This window comes from Elephas maximus, chromosome 6, assembly GCF_024166365.1.
Source record: "Elephas maximus indicus isolate mEleMax1 chromosome 6, mEleMax1 primary haplotype, whole genome shotgun sequence".
Classification (NCBI taxonomy): Eukaryota; Metazoa; Chordata; class Mammalia; order Proboscidea; family Elephantidae; genus Elephas; species Elephas maximus.
The window spans coordinates 57784078-57799461 of NC_064824.1; the positions used below are offsets into that span (position 1 = coordinate 57784078).

General features: G+C 38.4%; 1 protein-coding gene across 8 annotated transcripts in view; it reads right to left on the reverse strand.

The window, feature by feature from the left end:
• Positions 1-15384, reverse strand: part of RBMS1 (RNA binding motif single stranded interacting protein 1) — a 237666-nt gene that overhangs the window by 7646 nt on the left and 214636 nt on the right. For 4 of the 8 annotated variants that reach the window (XM_049887295.1, XM_049887289.1, XM_049887292.1 and 1 more), the window contains exons 7-12: positions 8294-8409; positions 7153-7202; positions 6934-7027; positions 4208-4255; positions 3221-3271; positions 760-870 (exon numbers count right to left, since the gene is read on the reverse strand). In XM_049887295.1, coding sequence (XP_049743252.1) covers positions 760-870; positions 3221-3271; positions 4208-4255; positions 6934-7027; positions 7153-7202; positions 8294-8409 — 470 coding nt within the window. The other 4 variants (XM_049887291.1, XM_049887294.1, XM_049887293.1 and 1 more) reach the window with 4 other exon arrangements.

The window sequence follows — 15384 nt, forward strand, 5'->3', positions numbered from 1 at the left end:
GGTCCAAGGCGTAAATGACTTAATCAGATCTTTAACAGGTCACTACAGAATAGGAAATGGAACACTGCTTTCCTGATGCTGACAGCAATCCTTTCCCAAAGTCAATCCTTTCCAGTCAATCCGAATGGATGTGTGTGGACCTGGCTCGACCTTCAAAAGAAGCTGCAGCTGGTTTTGAATGTAAGAGGAAAAAAACCCACTACCCTTTGTTCTTTCAAGCCACCATAGACACGAGCTGAATTAAAAACTTTTGGCCATTTTACCATCTAAACGCTAAACATATCAACCCTGGAAGATGGTCTAGTAGTAGATCAACTTGAATATCCAACTAAGTCCACTGAACTTTGGGGAAATGGGTCAATACTAAGATCATGATTCAGCATCCCCAAATTCCATAAAAGAAGAAATAAACGAATGAGGAAAATCTCCCTGTCTTTATCATCATGTATCACCTTCATCTTTTGGTTGGTGAGACTAGGTCTGCCACAGTGTCATGGATGACACTGGTTATAAGGGTTAAACATGGTCATGTGTGAGTGCTATATTTTGGTAAAAGGAAGATACCCAGAGCTCAGACTTTCAGTTCATCAATTAATCAAGAAATATCTGAGTATCTACTATGTGGAAGGCAATGTTGGAGTGGGAGAGGGGATGAGACATAACCTTTGTCACCACAGGACCTGTAATTTGATAGAGAAGATACAGGCTACATTAATTTACTCTATTTTCCAAGACACATGGTATTAATTTGCCACCTACTGTTCCGGTGCTGCCTAGTGACAGATGACTCATCTGCTGGGCCAGAGGGCTGATCACAGATGCAGGCTGTAGTGACATGGTGTGCTCCATTGAGGGAGTTAATACGGCACTCTGGAGGAGTCAGAGACAGGAGCAATATAAGACAAAGAGTGAGGGAGAGAGTTAAGATTCTGTAATTACCTTTTGCAAAAGGAAATGCCTTAGTTTGCTGAGGAATGTGAAACAAAAATAACCATCCTCCACAGTCCCAAGAGGAATCATAAACAATTTCCTAAAAATCTCACTCTAGACTGCTTTCCCTGAGACTTCTGTAAGAGCATTAGGGGAAAGTGTATCTTGGCAGTCATTTCACATAAATCCCTGCATTAAACAGCTCTCTCTTTACCTTCACTTTACTTAACTGCAGAGCAAGCTAGTCCAGCAGGAGGAGCTATAACCAGAAATCCAACTATAATATTTTTGGCTAGCTAATATTTTCAGTTAACTCAAATACAGTTTACATTTGTATATCATATATTTGGGTTACATCGGTTACAGAATGGTTTCTTAAAGCAATTAAAAAAAAGCAGATGTTTAATGTAGTCAGAACAATATTAAAAACACTGTTTTGTTTAAAAATGTTCTATACAGATAAGTCATCTGATTTAAGATTAGGCTCTTGGGTTCAATTAAGAGCACATTTTTTATGACTCAGTGTTTCTCAGAACTTTAAGCTGCATTTTGGTGCCAGGGAGGAAATCGGATTCAGATACAATTAATAATTGAACTCCAGATTCTTTTATTTCATTTGAAAAAATCAGAGTCAGTAAAACTCAAATTAAATATATTTAAGAAAACAGAAAAGGGGGCAAAAATCACCCATAACCCTTCCTCTCTCATATGACCACTGTTAGCAATGACAGGACCCTACTGCTCTGATTTATCCCTGTGTATGTTCTCACATAGTTACAATCAGTGTAAGAACAGTTTCATATCCTGGGCTTTTGCTTTTTAACTTAACATTATAAACATTTACCTAGCTTAATCCATAGTTTCATAATTATCATTTTAAATGGTTATTTAATGGTATATAGACTGTATAAACCAAAATTTTATTAACTATATTATGTATCCATAAAGTATATTTATATTTATACATACATCATCAGAGCGCTCTTTTACTGTGTTATCACCTAAACATGCGTTATCTGCTTCTTAAAGGTCATCTCAGCGACCTCCTGTCCAGAACTAGCTATCCCTGGATTGCTGTCCCACACGCACCATCTTACATTGCCCAGTGTCCTCTTTACATGGTGTCCAGAGAGAAATTTAACTTAAGGCCATGAATAGTGTGCTTTTCCTAAGTAACTGATCTGCTTTTATCTTACCCAGCTCCCCCTTTTGCTTTGGTTACTAGAAAGCTTAAGGCTAAGTGTATGGCCCTTTCATGAAAAACATGCAGGTCATTGTGCTGGGCATTCTTAGCCTTGTTTGTGACTTTGTTGCCTGCCCTCACTTTTAAACCTGTTTTAATTAATCCAACAAATTGGATTTTATGTATCCTTGAAAAGCATATTAAATACACTATGTAATACCCATTGCCTTCAATTCTGACTCATAGTGACTCTACAGAATGCCGCAGAGCTGCCCCACAGGGTTCCCAAGGAGCAGCTGGCGGATTTGAACTGCCAATCTTTTGGTTAGCAGTGGTAGCTCTTAACTGCTATGCCAAAGATGGTGTATAACTCAATGATGCAATAAAAAATGTAATACATATATATACCCATAAGCACAGCAAATGTTCATATGACTAAAGAAATGACAGATTTTATTTACCAAAAAGAACATTACTACTTTATTTATAATTTCCATGGAAAGGCTAAGTAACACTGATGAAAATCTCTAAATTCTGAATACTTTATATTTGCATTAAACATAATGCAAAAAATGAGACCTGTACTAGGGGGTAGGTACGAGGGAGGCAGAAAGGAAGACACAATCCTTAACGACATCGAGCTTCTATTAAGGGTGACTGAAAATTTCAGGAACAGTTAATGCTGATGGTCGAACAACACATCACTGAATTGTACGTGTGAAGATTGTTAAAAATGGCAAAATGTTTTGTTACCTATATATTTACCAGAATTAAAAAAAAAAAAAAGACCTGTTTAATGGCTGTTAAATATTTAGCCATTCAATTGAATGATCTCCTATAGAACTGGTGTGGGTAAGAAAATGGTGCCTTGCCTCCAATATGATGGATGCAGTTTAAGTTCTTACAGCCTGTAAATGTAACTTAATGTCTACCAATTGGTTTTAAGACAAAGGTGAGCAGAAGCTTTAGAGTGAACCTGTACATTCTCATATTCCATACTTAAAATTTCCCAAATCCTATACTATCTTTGGCAAATGGTTTTAATCCAAAGAATATGTATACGTAGCTTACTTGTAAACCAGAAAGCCATTAAAATGAGAAACTTACAGGGTGCTGTAGAATGTATGGTTGAGGTTGCATCCAAGAAGGACTTTGCACCTGGAAAAGGATTTTGAAGAAAACATTGATTTCCACTGGAATGCTTACCTATTTCTCTAGAACTCTTTTTAATCATGTTAAAAATCTACAGAAGGAAAATAAGGAAACAACACTATCAATGATTAAAAAGATTAAGGCAGTTAGAGTTCTTGGCGAACTGGTCACTCTGAATGGGATGAAATGATTATTTAGAACCAATTTCCACTTGCCCACTCAAGAAGTATTTACTGAGTCTCAGGCACCAAGGTGAATAAGACATGGGCCCCACCCTCCAGACATTTACAGTTTAAGCAAGGGAACTAAACACACGAACTGCTCAAATAAATAGTGAAAAGTGTTATAATCAAGCTATGAACTAGATGCTTTAGGAATACAGACGAGTGAGGATTAATTCCAGCACATCTTATTAGAAACTAACCCTTAAAGTATGTGCTTATTTAATAAGAATAACCAAATTCAATCACTCTTGGATACCTAGAACATTAGGTTTCAGAAATCTTGTCTGATGGTCAACAGTTTCTAGTTAGTGTGGAAAATAAAAATCTGAATTCAAATTTAGGAAATCAAACTTTAGTAACTAGATCTTGACATCTATGGTCAAAAGGGCATCCACACAGTAGACCCTCTGGATTGAGAAATAAGACGTGAGAGTCAGGTTCTGTGGCAGAAAAGAATGCGTGTTAGTCTGCCATTCAAGAGAAAAACTAATTAGTCTATTTCTCGATGCCCAGAGTTTTTCAGAGTCTATGTAATTTTAAAATAAATGTCTAATTCTAACAACAGAACCCTCCTGTATCTTATCCCCTATTGTTAAATTCAGAGGATCTTATCCCCTATTGTTAAATTCAGAGGATCTTATCCCCTATTGTTAAATTCAGAGGTTCTATAGAAAGGATATGGGGAAGAGTCATGGGGGAAGAATGTATCGTGATTTACCTTGATAGCAGAGCCCCGATACTTGTTTTCTCTGGTTTCCTTTGCCACCTAAGGCAGACCAAAGTTAAGTGCTTCTGCCTTGTTAACATTTCAGTTATCTGGACTGCAGCCTTTCCCCATTGGGACACTGGTGGTTTCTTGCAGATGCCAATTTCTCAAATCCAATTAGAGAAGCATATGGTGGTTTGGTGGAAAGACCCATTCCAACATGAGTGCAGGGCCCTCACTGGGTAAATCAAAGTAAGGCGAGCAGCTCCCTACAGAACCCAACTTGGGCCAGATGCCCCCATTTTCTGTATGTGTCAGTAGTCTTAATACTCTAAATAGCTTGTAGCATCATGGGGTTAGGGAGCTAGGACATCTAATCCAATTTTCTTTCCTAAGTAGCAAATAGGTTGCTGTCAATTTTTATTCTTCACTTCCCGTAATTATAAAATGGGAATAATAATTTATGTTCTATGAATTCTTTACCAATGGTATTTAACCTCTTTTGGGCCATGGAGCCTTTGAAAATGTGATGAAATTTATAAACCTTTCCCCATCTAACTATATACACAAAAGCAACATTTTGCACACAATTTAAGGGGATCAAGGACTATTTAAAGCTCATCCACTGACTCTAAGGGTTCCCTGAACTTGATGGATTAAGAATCAAAGTCTTAGAGGCTATGGTACTTGTCAGGCAAATCAAATGAAATTCTACACATATCTTAGGGAAGCACAGGATACCCAGGAGAGGAAATAAGGCCTATGAAACGTTACGCTGTTTTCACTTAGCCATATCAAATCTATTACCAACACTGGTTTCTTAAGTTTTTATTCTATGAAATAAATCTGTGACCAAAACGCACATTGCTTTTACAGCAAAGAAGTAAAACAAGGTGGTGGGGAGAAGCTTTAATAGCCATAATATCTATAGCAGCATAGATATAAATTAATATGCACCATCTATCACTTGCCTAAGAATAAGCTTGTTGTTGGATGCCATCGAGTCAGTTCCGACTCATAGCAACCCCGTGTACAACAGAAGGAAACACTGCTTGGGCCTGCGCCATCCTCACTATGTTTGTGCCCACTGTTGCAGCCACTATGTCAGTCCAATTACTGATCCCTAATTTTAGTGATATACACAAACGACAGAGTTTTCCAAGTTCAGATAGTTAAGAAAGAAGATTACCTTTGAAATGTCAGGCACAGGAAATATTTATTAGGGGAAAAGCACTGCAGCAAATCTCACTGAGTCTTATACAGGTAAAGAAAAGGTAGAAATCTTAGGTCCAAAATAATTAAAGAGGCATTTAAATGAGTTAATACTATGCCCAGCAGATCAAGGCATCAGCATAAGCAACATAACACAGAGAGAAAAAAGAAAGAAAACAAGTGACAACTCAGAAAAAGGAACAGGGCCTAAAAGCTGAGGGAGGCTGTGAACTCTGTTTCAAAACTTCAACAATTCTTAGATTACTCCCTGAATTCAGAGGGTAGAAAACCTGTCATCTTACGATTTTAGAATCTAAATTACTGCATTTAATTATGTCTCTTTGGTATTTAATGCCACTTTTTGTATTTTTAGGTAGAACCAACTGTATGATATTGTTTATGTTGACCAATCCATTAGAAAAAGTATAATAAATATGCTCTTATCAGCCAGCTAATCCTGAATATTAATGATGACAATAATCATAGCCAACATTTATTGAGTGCTAACAATATGCCAGGTATTGCACTGAGGTCTTTACACAAATAATCTCATTTAATTCTTGCAACAAGTCTATGATATAGAAGGTATTATTATCCCCATTTTACAGATGAGGAAATGGAGGCCTACAGAAGTTAAATAACACAGCTGTTGGATTAGATATTGTAGTCCCCTAACCCCAGAAATTAGGGCTACAACATCTAATTCAATTGTTTCAAAAACAGGAAAACATAAAATTTGGTTTAGTCACACAGGATCGCAACAGTCAACAACAGATAACTATGTTTCCAAGTGTCTGTAATGGAACCCCATTACAATGTTCACGTCTGAGCCATGGCAATAACGCCGTTAGAGGCACTGTGACACAGGAGGAGAAATGCAGGCACACCCCTGGGTTCATGGAGAAGAGAAGCTAACCCTGCAATAAAACCAAATCAGTATTATAACAAGGTGCTTAATGAGATTTTGTTTCCAAGTTGGGAATTTAAGATAAAGCCTCCTCACGAAATAACCTAAAGAGGGGGCTGCCTAATTTTTTGGCTTCAAATTTTACTGCATAGCTCATTTAATGCTACCTAATATAGTTTTTTTTTTTTTTAATATAGACACAAATCTTTGTTTATTAGTACATTTACTTGCTATTTTGTCAGTCTGTGCAAAGGCAAGAGTGCATACCTACTGCTTATTTTATCTAACGGCAGTCCTCTAAGTTTCAGTTTCTGGGTCACATGGTATGCAAAAGCAGGGCCCATTCTAGAGGAAGTATTTGGGTTCATCCTAATTCTAAGATGCTATGATTCCAAGGACTGACAACTGACAACCATTTTCCTTGCCTTACATTCCCTTACACACAGACGTCAATCCCTGTGTCAAATAAAGCAGCTTATTCTAAATTGAGTATCTAAGCTGCATGACATTTGACTTACATTTCATTATAAATGCACAAAATTTTAAGACACATAAAAATGTTGCAGTGATTCACGGTCCGAAAGAGGTCATACTGTTGGTGAATCCTAAAGGTACAAACCTGGTAAGCAGATACAGGAGATGCAATATAGGGTGTAATAGAAGTTTGAGTGATCATTCGGTTTGTAGCAATACTGTATGGTGAAGGGTAAAATCTAGAACAAACACAAAAGTCTTTATTAAGTAATCCTTTAAATACAATAATTCACAGAACAAATGCCTGTATTTTCCTCCTTCACAGTTTCCCTCAAGCCCTTATGTAGTTATCTTAATGACATACCCATTCTGTATAGCAGCTGTAGTTGGGTCATAAGTAAGTGTCATTCCAGCCTATAGGAAAGAGAAAGAAATATAAACATGCATTTAGAAAGGCACAATTTAAAAATTCCACTTCTTAGAGTCATGGCAACATAAACAGAGATAGTTTAGTAGCATTTCATGGAATTGGGAGTTTCTGTTAGCCAAACAGAATTATGAACTCAGAATTAAATTCTGGAGCTGCACTGTTCCGTATGTTAGCTAACAGCCACATGCAGCTATTAAACTTAAATTAAAAATTCAGTTCCTCTAGCATACTAGTTGGAGCCCTGGTGGCACAGTGGTTAATAGCCAGGCTGCTCAACAAAAGGTCAGCAGTCTGAATCCACCAGCCACTCCTTGGAAACCCTGTGGGGCAGTTCTACTCTGTGCTACTACAGGGTTGCTATGAGTTGGAATCGATTTGATGTCACCTAGCAATAACAGCAGCACACTAGTTACATTTGAAGTGCTCAAACAACTACCTGTGGCTAGAGGCTATAACTGGATAGTGCACATGACAGAACTTTTTAACTGGGCAGTGCTTCCCTAGAACTTCCTGAAATCAGCATGCTACTCTTTTTTTTTTTTCTAGTAAGAATTCATTGACCATAATACGGGGAACTGGAGATCCAGTATTTTTGCTAAGGAACTGAATTTTTTTTCCTACAGAAAACTATTTAAAGGAATTAGGAAAAATACTCATTGACAAATACAGTATTTATTTCACATTCTTTTAATACTATTATTTAGGATATTTTCTGAATAATCGCAAAATTGAAGCCCTCTGAGAAACCATGACATTACTGTAAAAAACAAAACGCTGCTCTACTCTTATACTTGTAGCAATTTAAAATGCTTTTTTACTTTATATGCATTTAACCGGTCAATATAGTTATTTCCACCATCTGTCTGTCCATCTGGAGAATCATCATGCCCTTATCAACATATACAGTGGACAGAGTTTTAATTTGATACCATTTGGCTTATAAAGCATCAGCAAGAAGGTTTAACCCTGGCACCTGTTCAGAACTGTGGCAGCCTAGTCAAGATGCCTCTGCATAGCTATTCATGTGAGCTTTTATGATTATACATGCACACTGAAGTTTCAAGAAAGGACTTACAAGTCTCACCTCTCCTTCTCTATGCCATGGTCTTCCATTAGGGATGTATTTGTTGGGATTCTGCCTCTTCTTCTGTCCTCCATCCGCAAACTTACACAATAAAGGTTCTGTAGGAGCTGAATAAACAGAGGAAAACAATATAAAATCAAAGTTGTATGTGTGTGTGGATGACAAGATAAATATAATTGAACTGCTTTTTGAATAGGAGCCGTGCTAGTGCTGTGAGGCAAATGACAGAGCACTTTGAGGCAGAAGTTTACTTAGACCCTTACAGAATTATCCACCGGTGAAAAATACAGTACAGAATAATATGTTAGTTATTATTTCTAAACCAGAGTGTAATGAAGACATTTAAAGAGTTGCTTTGAGGAAGCAAAGAAATCTTTTGATTTACCTCTACACTTCTTTAACTAAGTACATGATTCTTCATTCTGGGTGCTCTCTCCAATTCCACCTCTATACAGCCGCCAAAATAATCTTCAAATGTAAACAGAACCGTGCCCCCCCACCCCCCACCGCAAACTTAAAAACACTTCCCATTGTAATTCCTCAAAGAAGCCTTCACCTTCTCCTAGTAGAAAGCAAATTCCCTTTAAGCGGCTCAAACCACTTTGACTTTTAGCCATAACATTTGTTAACAATTTGAATGTGGTTATTTTCGATGTCTGCTTCGCCTCCTAGAGTATAAGCCCCATGCCGGCAGTAGCAACATTTCCTTAGTTCATCACTGCATCCCTGGTACCTAAAGTGTCTCGTACATCTTAGGTGCTTATTAAGTCTTAGTTGAATCAATGAAAGAATATAAGTAGGTCTAAATTATTTATTTTTGGATACAGCATTGAAGATGGCTGTAGCAATCAAGCTGAAAATACCTGTACACTCTCTTTAAAGGTTTTTCTGTGGATTTAATCATCCCGCTGGGTGCTGCTTTACTATATATTTGCTCTACAAAACGATCCAAAGGACTACCCAAGAAATTCAAAATAGAAAAGCAGAAGATGTAGAGACTGTCTTACATCATAAGGATATATTTTCACTAGATTAGAGTTAAAAAAAAAAAAGAAAGAAAGAAAGAGAAAGGCTGTATTATAGGCTACCCATGACTTCTTTTGTTTTGCTTTTCCATAACGGAAATAGTGGTATATTCCTGGAAGTTGTGCATTTTTCTGTAGGTTTTTACCTTCCCGTCTGGTTCCCACATTCTGTCCTTTGTCTACTGTAGAACCGTGATTACTACTTTCACATTCTGTTTCAGAGTTAAATAACCATGAAGAGAAAAATATTACTTGTGGAAAATTTACTCCTTTCTCCTCTACCTCTTATTATCCTAATTCATCTCTTATTTTATATCGCTATTACCCACCCACTAATGACAGGGTGGAAGCAATAGTGCCTCTCAACACTTCTCTGCCAAAAAACAAAACACAACAAAAAAACCCAACTGTAATTCCTTCTCTGCGAGCTGTCTAGGCTGTTGTTTGGCACTCCCTTCTCCTCTCCCCGGTGTGAACCACTCCAGAGCACAGGTTGGAATGTGAACTCATTTCTGAATGGCTACTGTACTTTGGTATGAGGTAAGACCAAAAACATTAGGTGTCTGGTGAGAGTGTCAGCGAGCTTTGGCACTACCATGCACAGAGGGGCTCTTTGTCTACCTTCTGACCCCTACCTCCACCAGGCTTTCCTAAACAAGGAACTTCCACAAAGTTCAACTCGGTGTGGTACAACTATACTTTATGTTTTCAAGAAAAGGTATTGACTTTTGGAAATTTCTACCTTCACTGACAATCACAGAAGATAAAGTAAATACATTGGATGACACAACGGAGATTTCTAATCACTGATGATGCTTTTAATTCTACAACTGAGCCATTGAAAAAAACAGTTGCCACTGAGTCAATTCCGATTCATGGTGACCCCATGTGTGTCAGAGCAGAACTCTCCTTCGTAGGGTTTCAATGGCTCATTTTTCGTAGATCATCAAGCCATTCTTCCGCGGCACCTCTGGGTGGACTCGAATCTCCAACCTTTCAGTTAGGAGCTAAGAGCACTAACTGCACCATCCAGGGACTCTGGGCCATTTAAAGACAAATGGAAACTAGGGTCTAGGGAACACAGCATCCAAGTAGGAGGGGAATAAAGGGCACTTCCCCAAGTAAGGATTTATTTTATACCTAGCATCCCCTCCTTCCAAGTTACTGGTCACCCTTACCTTAATTGGCAACCAAAAAAAAAAAAAAAAAAAATCTGGTTAAAATTCCAGTGGTGAAACCCACCTCAGACTCCTCGGTCTACATGTCAGCATTCATACGTGTATTTCTAAAAGGGCTGTGGGGTGCTTGCCATGGCGGTGGGGAGTGCCTCACTCTGCCTCACCTTGATTTCTAAGGACAAATCGGGAATTCGGGCAAAAAACCCTAAGATCTCAATCTCCACTGATCCAGAAAGGTCCTTATAGCCTCAGCTGTTTTCTCCCACGCCATTTAGTTTATAGGAGTTTGTCTCCACATAATCCTGCAGGGCAAGAGTGAGTAATAAACTCTTAACAGGTGTAAGCACTCTGTGGATCTTCACTGCAAAGAGACAATTTTATCTAAAGGATTTCCTAGACTGGAATTTAACCTTTTTTTAAGAGTTTACTTGGCTCAGGGAGTGATGCAAATTGACCATTTTTCTCCATTAGCATCATCTCTTGTGAATGTATAGAAGCCACCAGTTTTGGACTCCTTCGAGAAACTCATTACAGGTTGCCCAAGCAGGCAGGTACAGAACGAAAGCAGTTAAGCAGCAAGATTCCGGCAAGCTGTAGAAGCCCAACATTTCCTGAAAGGCCAGCTGTCCCTATCTGTGGAGAAGCTGGTTCTAACACACTTCCATTCATTTGGACTCCCCTGGCAAAGAAAAAGAAATCCCAGGTGACAATAAAGCCTGCTAAAAATGTGTAACAATAAGGCAAACATCAAGTGAGTGACCATGACATGTCTGCAAATATATCATTTAAAAAGAAACAAATGGAACAGGATATAATTTTCCAAAAAAAAAAAATTATATTTACCACATGATTTTGTGCTGCCATTAAGATATTTTTCCCATTCTAAGAGCAAAAAGGTAAGTAGTTGAAACAGTTGTATACGGTCAGGTATTCCATACCTTAGGAAAAAAGGTTTAAAGAAGTATAACCAGTAGAAATGATACATTATTAAGAGAGCTGGACGGCTCCTTGTCCAGGAAAATAAGTTTTTGTTGTCAGTTGCTGTTGCACTGGTGCTGACTCATGGCGAGGGAACTAAGAGTGTCCCAGAGCCCTGGCTGCGCAGTGGTTAGGCATTAGGTTGGTATCCAAAATGATGGCAGTTCAAGTCCATCAGCCGCTCCTTGGAAACCTTATGGGGCAGTTCTACTCTGTCCTACAGGGTCACTATGAGTTGGAATTGACTTGACGGCAATGGGTTTAGCATTCCATGTAAAGCAACATAAGATTCTAACAGCTTCTTTCCTTTATTATAATTCTCTTTGGCTTATTTATCAGTCAAAAAAGTTTGAGCCTGGTATAGTGTCAGGCATAGTTTGACAGGTATAACGTTAAGATGCTGGGTACCAGGTATAGTGTTAAGATGCTGGGGCCATAACAACAACAACAACAAAAAACCAAACCCACTGCCATTGAGTCAATTCTGACCCAGAACGACCCTAAATGACAGAGTCGAACTGCCCCATAGGGTTTCCAAGGAGCGCCTGGTGGATTCGAACTGCCAACCTTTTGGTTAGCAGCCATAACTCTTAACCACCATGCCACCAGGGCTACAGTGGTGGATAAAACAGGGTGCTTGTTTTCATGGGCTTGGAGTCTAATGGCGATGGGAGAGTACTCAATCTTATGAAAACTCACCTAATCATACAGGTTTTCTGTTTTGAGTTGTTTGTTTTTAATAAAAATGCCGCCCGAAAGCAAAATACTTCTCTTGTAGGAATAGCTAATTTCTTTTACAACTGTTATTCCATGTACTTGGGTGACCTTATGAGAAAGAGCTTATCCCTATAAGTTCTTGATAACTTTATTATCACAAGAAGCTTGTACCATGCGCTTCAAGAAAGCAAAGTACCTGAAGATTTCTTTAAGAAATTTCCAGGTATTTTAAATGCCAAAGGACCTGATTTATTGTAATAAGACACCTATATGACCTATACCAGGATGTTTAGCAAGGGTTAGATGATTTCAGTTAGATCTTTGGGTAAAAAAGCAAACAAAACACCCGTATCTGTGTCATGGCTAATTAATTTTTAAGCATGTGTGAGCTTGTTATAAAATGAGATCATCAGTTGACTGGCATCTCTTGTGTCATATACCAAATCAGGAAGAAGTGCCGAGGCTGCATTTTGGAGCTTAATACAAGGGTTTCAGGGTAAAGAATCAGGAGACCCTATGTGATGATGTCATCTTGTTCTACAGAATGGACCACCCCCCCCCACGACACCTCCTTGATTGTTCTTTAGAAGAGAGATACTGAGGAGGGATAAACATGCAGAAAAGGAAGTGTCAAGAATACTAATTAGGAATACTAAGTGTCATGAATACTCAGTTTGGGTATATTAAAACTTCTTAGTATGTAACAGTCCATCATATCTTCTACATGGTCAACTTTTCTAGATTAGCAAGTCTTTACAGTGCAAAACAATAACTGCAAAAAGTTCTAACAAACAATTTGTGACTTAAGATGACTTGATGGCAACTAACCACAAGAGCCATCTTGGGTAACCACATTACTGGATTCTCCAATTTGTCCTCAGTGGGGCTTTAAGAGTGGGGTGATCTTTTACAAAAGCCTGATTTTCTGGCACTAGCAATTCCTCCTAATAGACTATGTGCCTATGATGACTTACTTTACATCTCCACCAAGTATTTTCCGCATCTATGTTCAGAAACATAAACTCTTCAGCAACTTGAGGTCCAATGTCTTTGATATTCATCCCAAAAATCACCTCTGGAATGCCTGCTTTGACTAAACACTATAGCTCATGGTTTGGTCTCCTGGAAGTCCTCCTCACTTATCTAATCAAGTGGCTCAGAGTTCTCTGTAGTTTATACCAGAGAGGACCTTTTCCTCACTGTGTTCTAGATAAAGTATTCTTCATGCTTTTTCCAGTCAGGCACTGACAGCAATAACAGCTGGAAAAACTGCTACTTCCAAGCTCCCGTTTTTCTAGCTAGGCAGTATTTTATCCTAATCAACATTCTGTAAAATGTAAACTGCCCTTGATGGAAGTTTTTCCACCAGTTGTGGAAAACTGGTCCACTCAGCAACTGTAATTAGCTTTCTTTCTCATAATGTTGGCTACTTTTAATATGTCTCAACTAACAACACATCTTATTTTCTATAACAAGAAACTACGTAAGGCACTTCTTTTAAAAAATTTAGGATCCAGGAAATATTGCCCATTTTTTTGTGTGTGCATAACTTTATTTCCTGTTTTAACCCCCTTTTTGCTTCCCACCAAATTCTGCTGTCCTATTCAATCACCACATAGAGCTGTATCTTCTCTACACAGACACTTTTCCTGCCACACCTGTTGTTACATTTCCGCAGCGCCTGCTGACCTGACCCTTATGTAGTGCTTCCATCTCCCAGTCAGCTTGAGGAAAGAGTAATACGGTTTAGAATACATTCATGTGTTAGCTTCACTTCTAATGGACTTGGTTTTTATTCTCATTGGAATCCTTCCTCACCTTACTTCCCACCCCACCAAAGAAGGGTTATGTATTGTAATATAATGACTGAACAATATTACATCAGGTTAAGTAGAAAACAAAAACCCAACAGCCCTCTCATCACCCCGACAGATGTATTTTAATACTGTATACGTACTTCTTTTCTAAGCCCCCCCCCACAAATATATGTACACATATATTTTTCATATTTGCAATGACAGGTAGCTTTGGATCCTTTTCTTCTACCATTTACATTGACATATGGTGTTAAAGAATCATTTTTTTTTAATGGCTACACTGTGTTCTGTTGAAAAGGGGTGTTGTGTAGTTTCTATTTATTATTATAACTATCACTGTACGAATATCTGCATGTGTACCTTCTTTATCTCTTTTATTCCAGTGCCTACTGCTATAGATTGGTGGTCATACAGTATAGTGATTAGAACAATAGAGTCTGGTATTTGGCTCTGCCAATTTATTAGCTAGTGACTCTGGGTTAAGTTATTCAACATTTCTGGTCTCATAATCTGTGAAATGGGAATAAAAATAGTATCTACTTCAAAGGATTGGTATAATTAACACAAAATATTAGAACAGCTCAATAAATCCTAACCTGTTGCTGTCGAGTTGATTCCGACTCATAGCTACCCTGCAGGACAGAGTAGAACTGCCCCATAGGGTTTCCAAGGCTGTAATTTTTATGGAAACAGACTACCACATCTTTCTCCCATGAAGCAGCTGGTGAGATCAAACCTGCCAATCTTTCACTGAGCAGTTGAGTGTTTAACCACTGCTCTGCCAGGGCTCCTTCAATAAATACTATTGTTACTACTACTACTACAATGGGAGCAGTTCAAAAATTTGAATTATGTCTCCTCTCAATTGTGAATTATTTCCTTAAGATAATTTTCTCAAGAGAAGGACATCTCCTTCAGAAATTATAAAGTAAACTTTTAGGAACTGGCCTATTTTCCACAGGAGTTGATTCTGAGAGATTTAATGAGCTGGCTAGGGTTGCTGCCTTGGCTTCTCATAGAGTGAAGAGATGTTCAGGTTGTAGTTAAGGATGAAGTTATTGGCAAATGCCTCTTAGGAAATGGTTTCATAGCAACACCCACATCTTCCATCCAAGATCCTTGTGCTTTTAATAAAATCTTACTCTATTATTTGCTGCTCCTCCTTGGCAGAACCTGACCGACGATAAGGAGCCCTGGTGGTGCAGTGGTTAAAGTGCTCTGCTGCTAACTGAAAGGTCGGTAGTTCGAATCTACCAGCTGCTCCTTGGGAGAAAGATGTGGCAGTCTGCTTTGGTAAAGATTTACAGCCATGAAAGCTTTATGGGTCAGTTCTCCTCTGTTCTACAGGGTCACTGTGAGTTGAAATC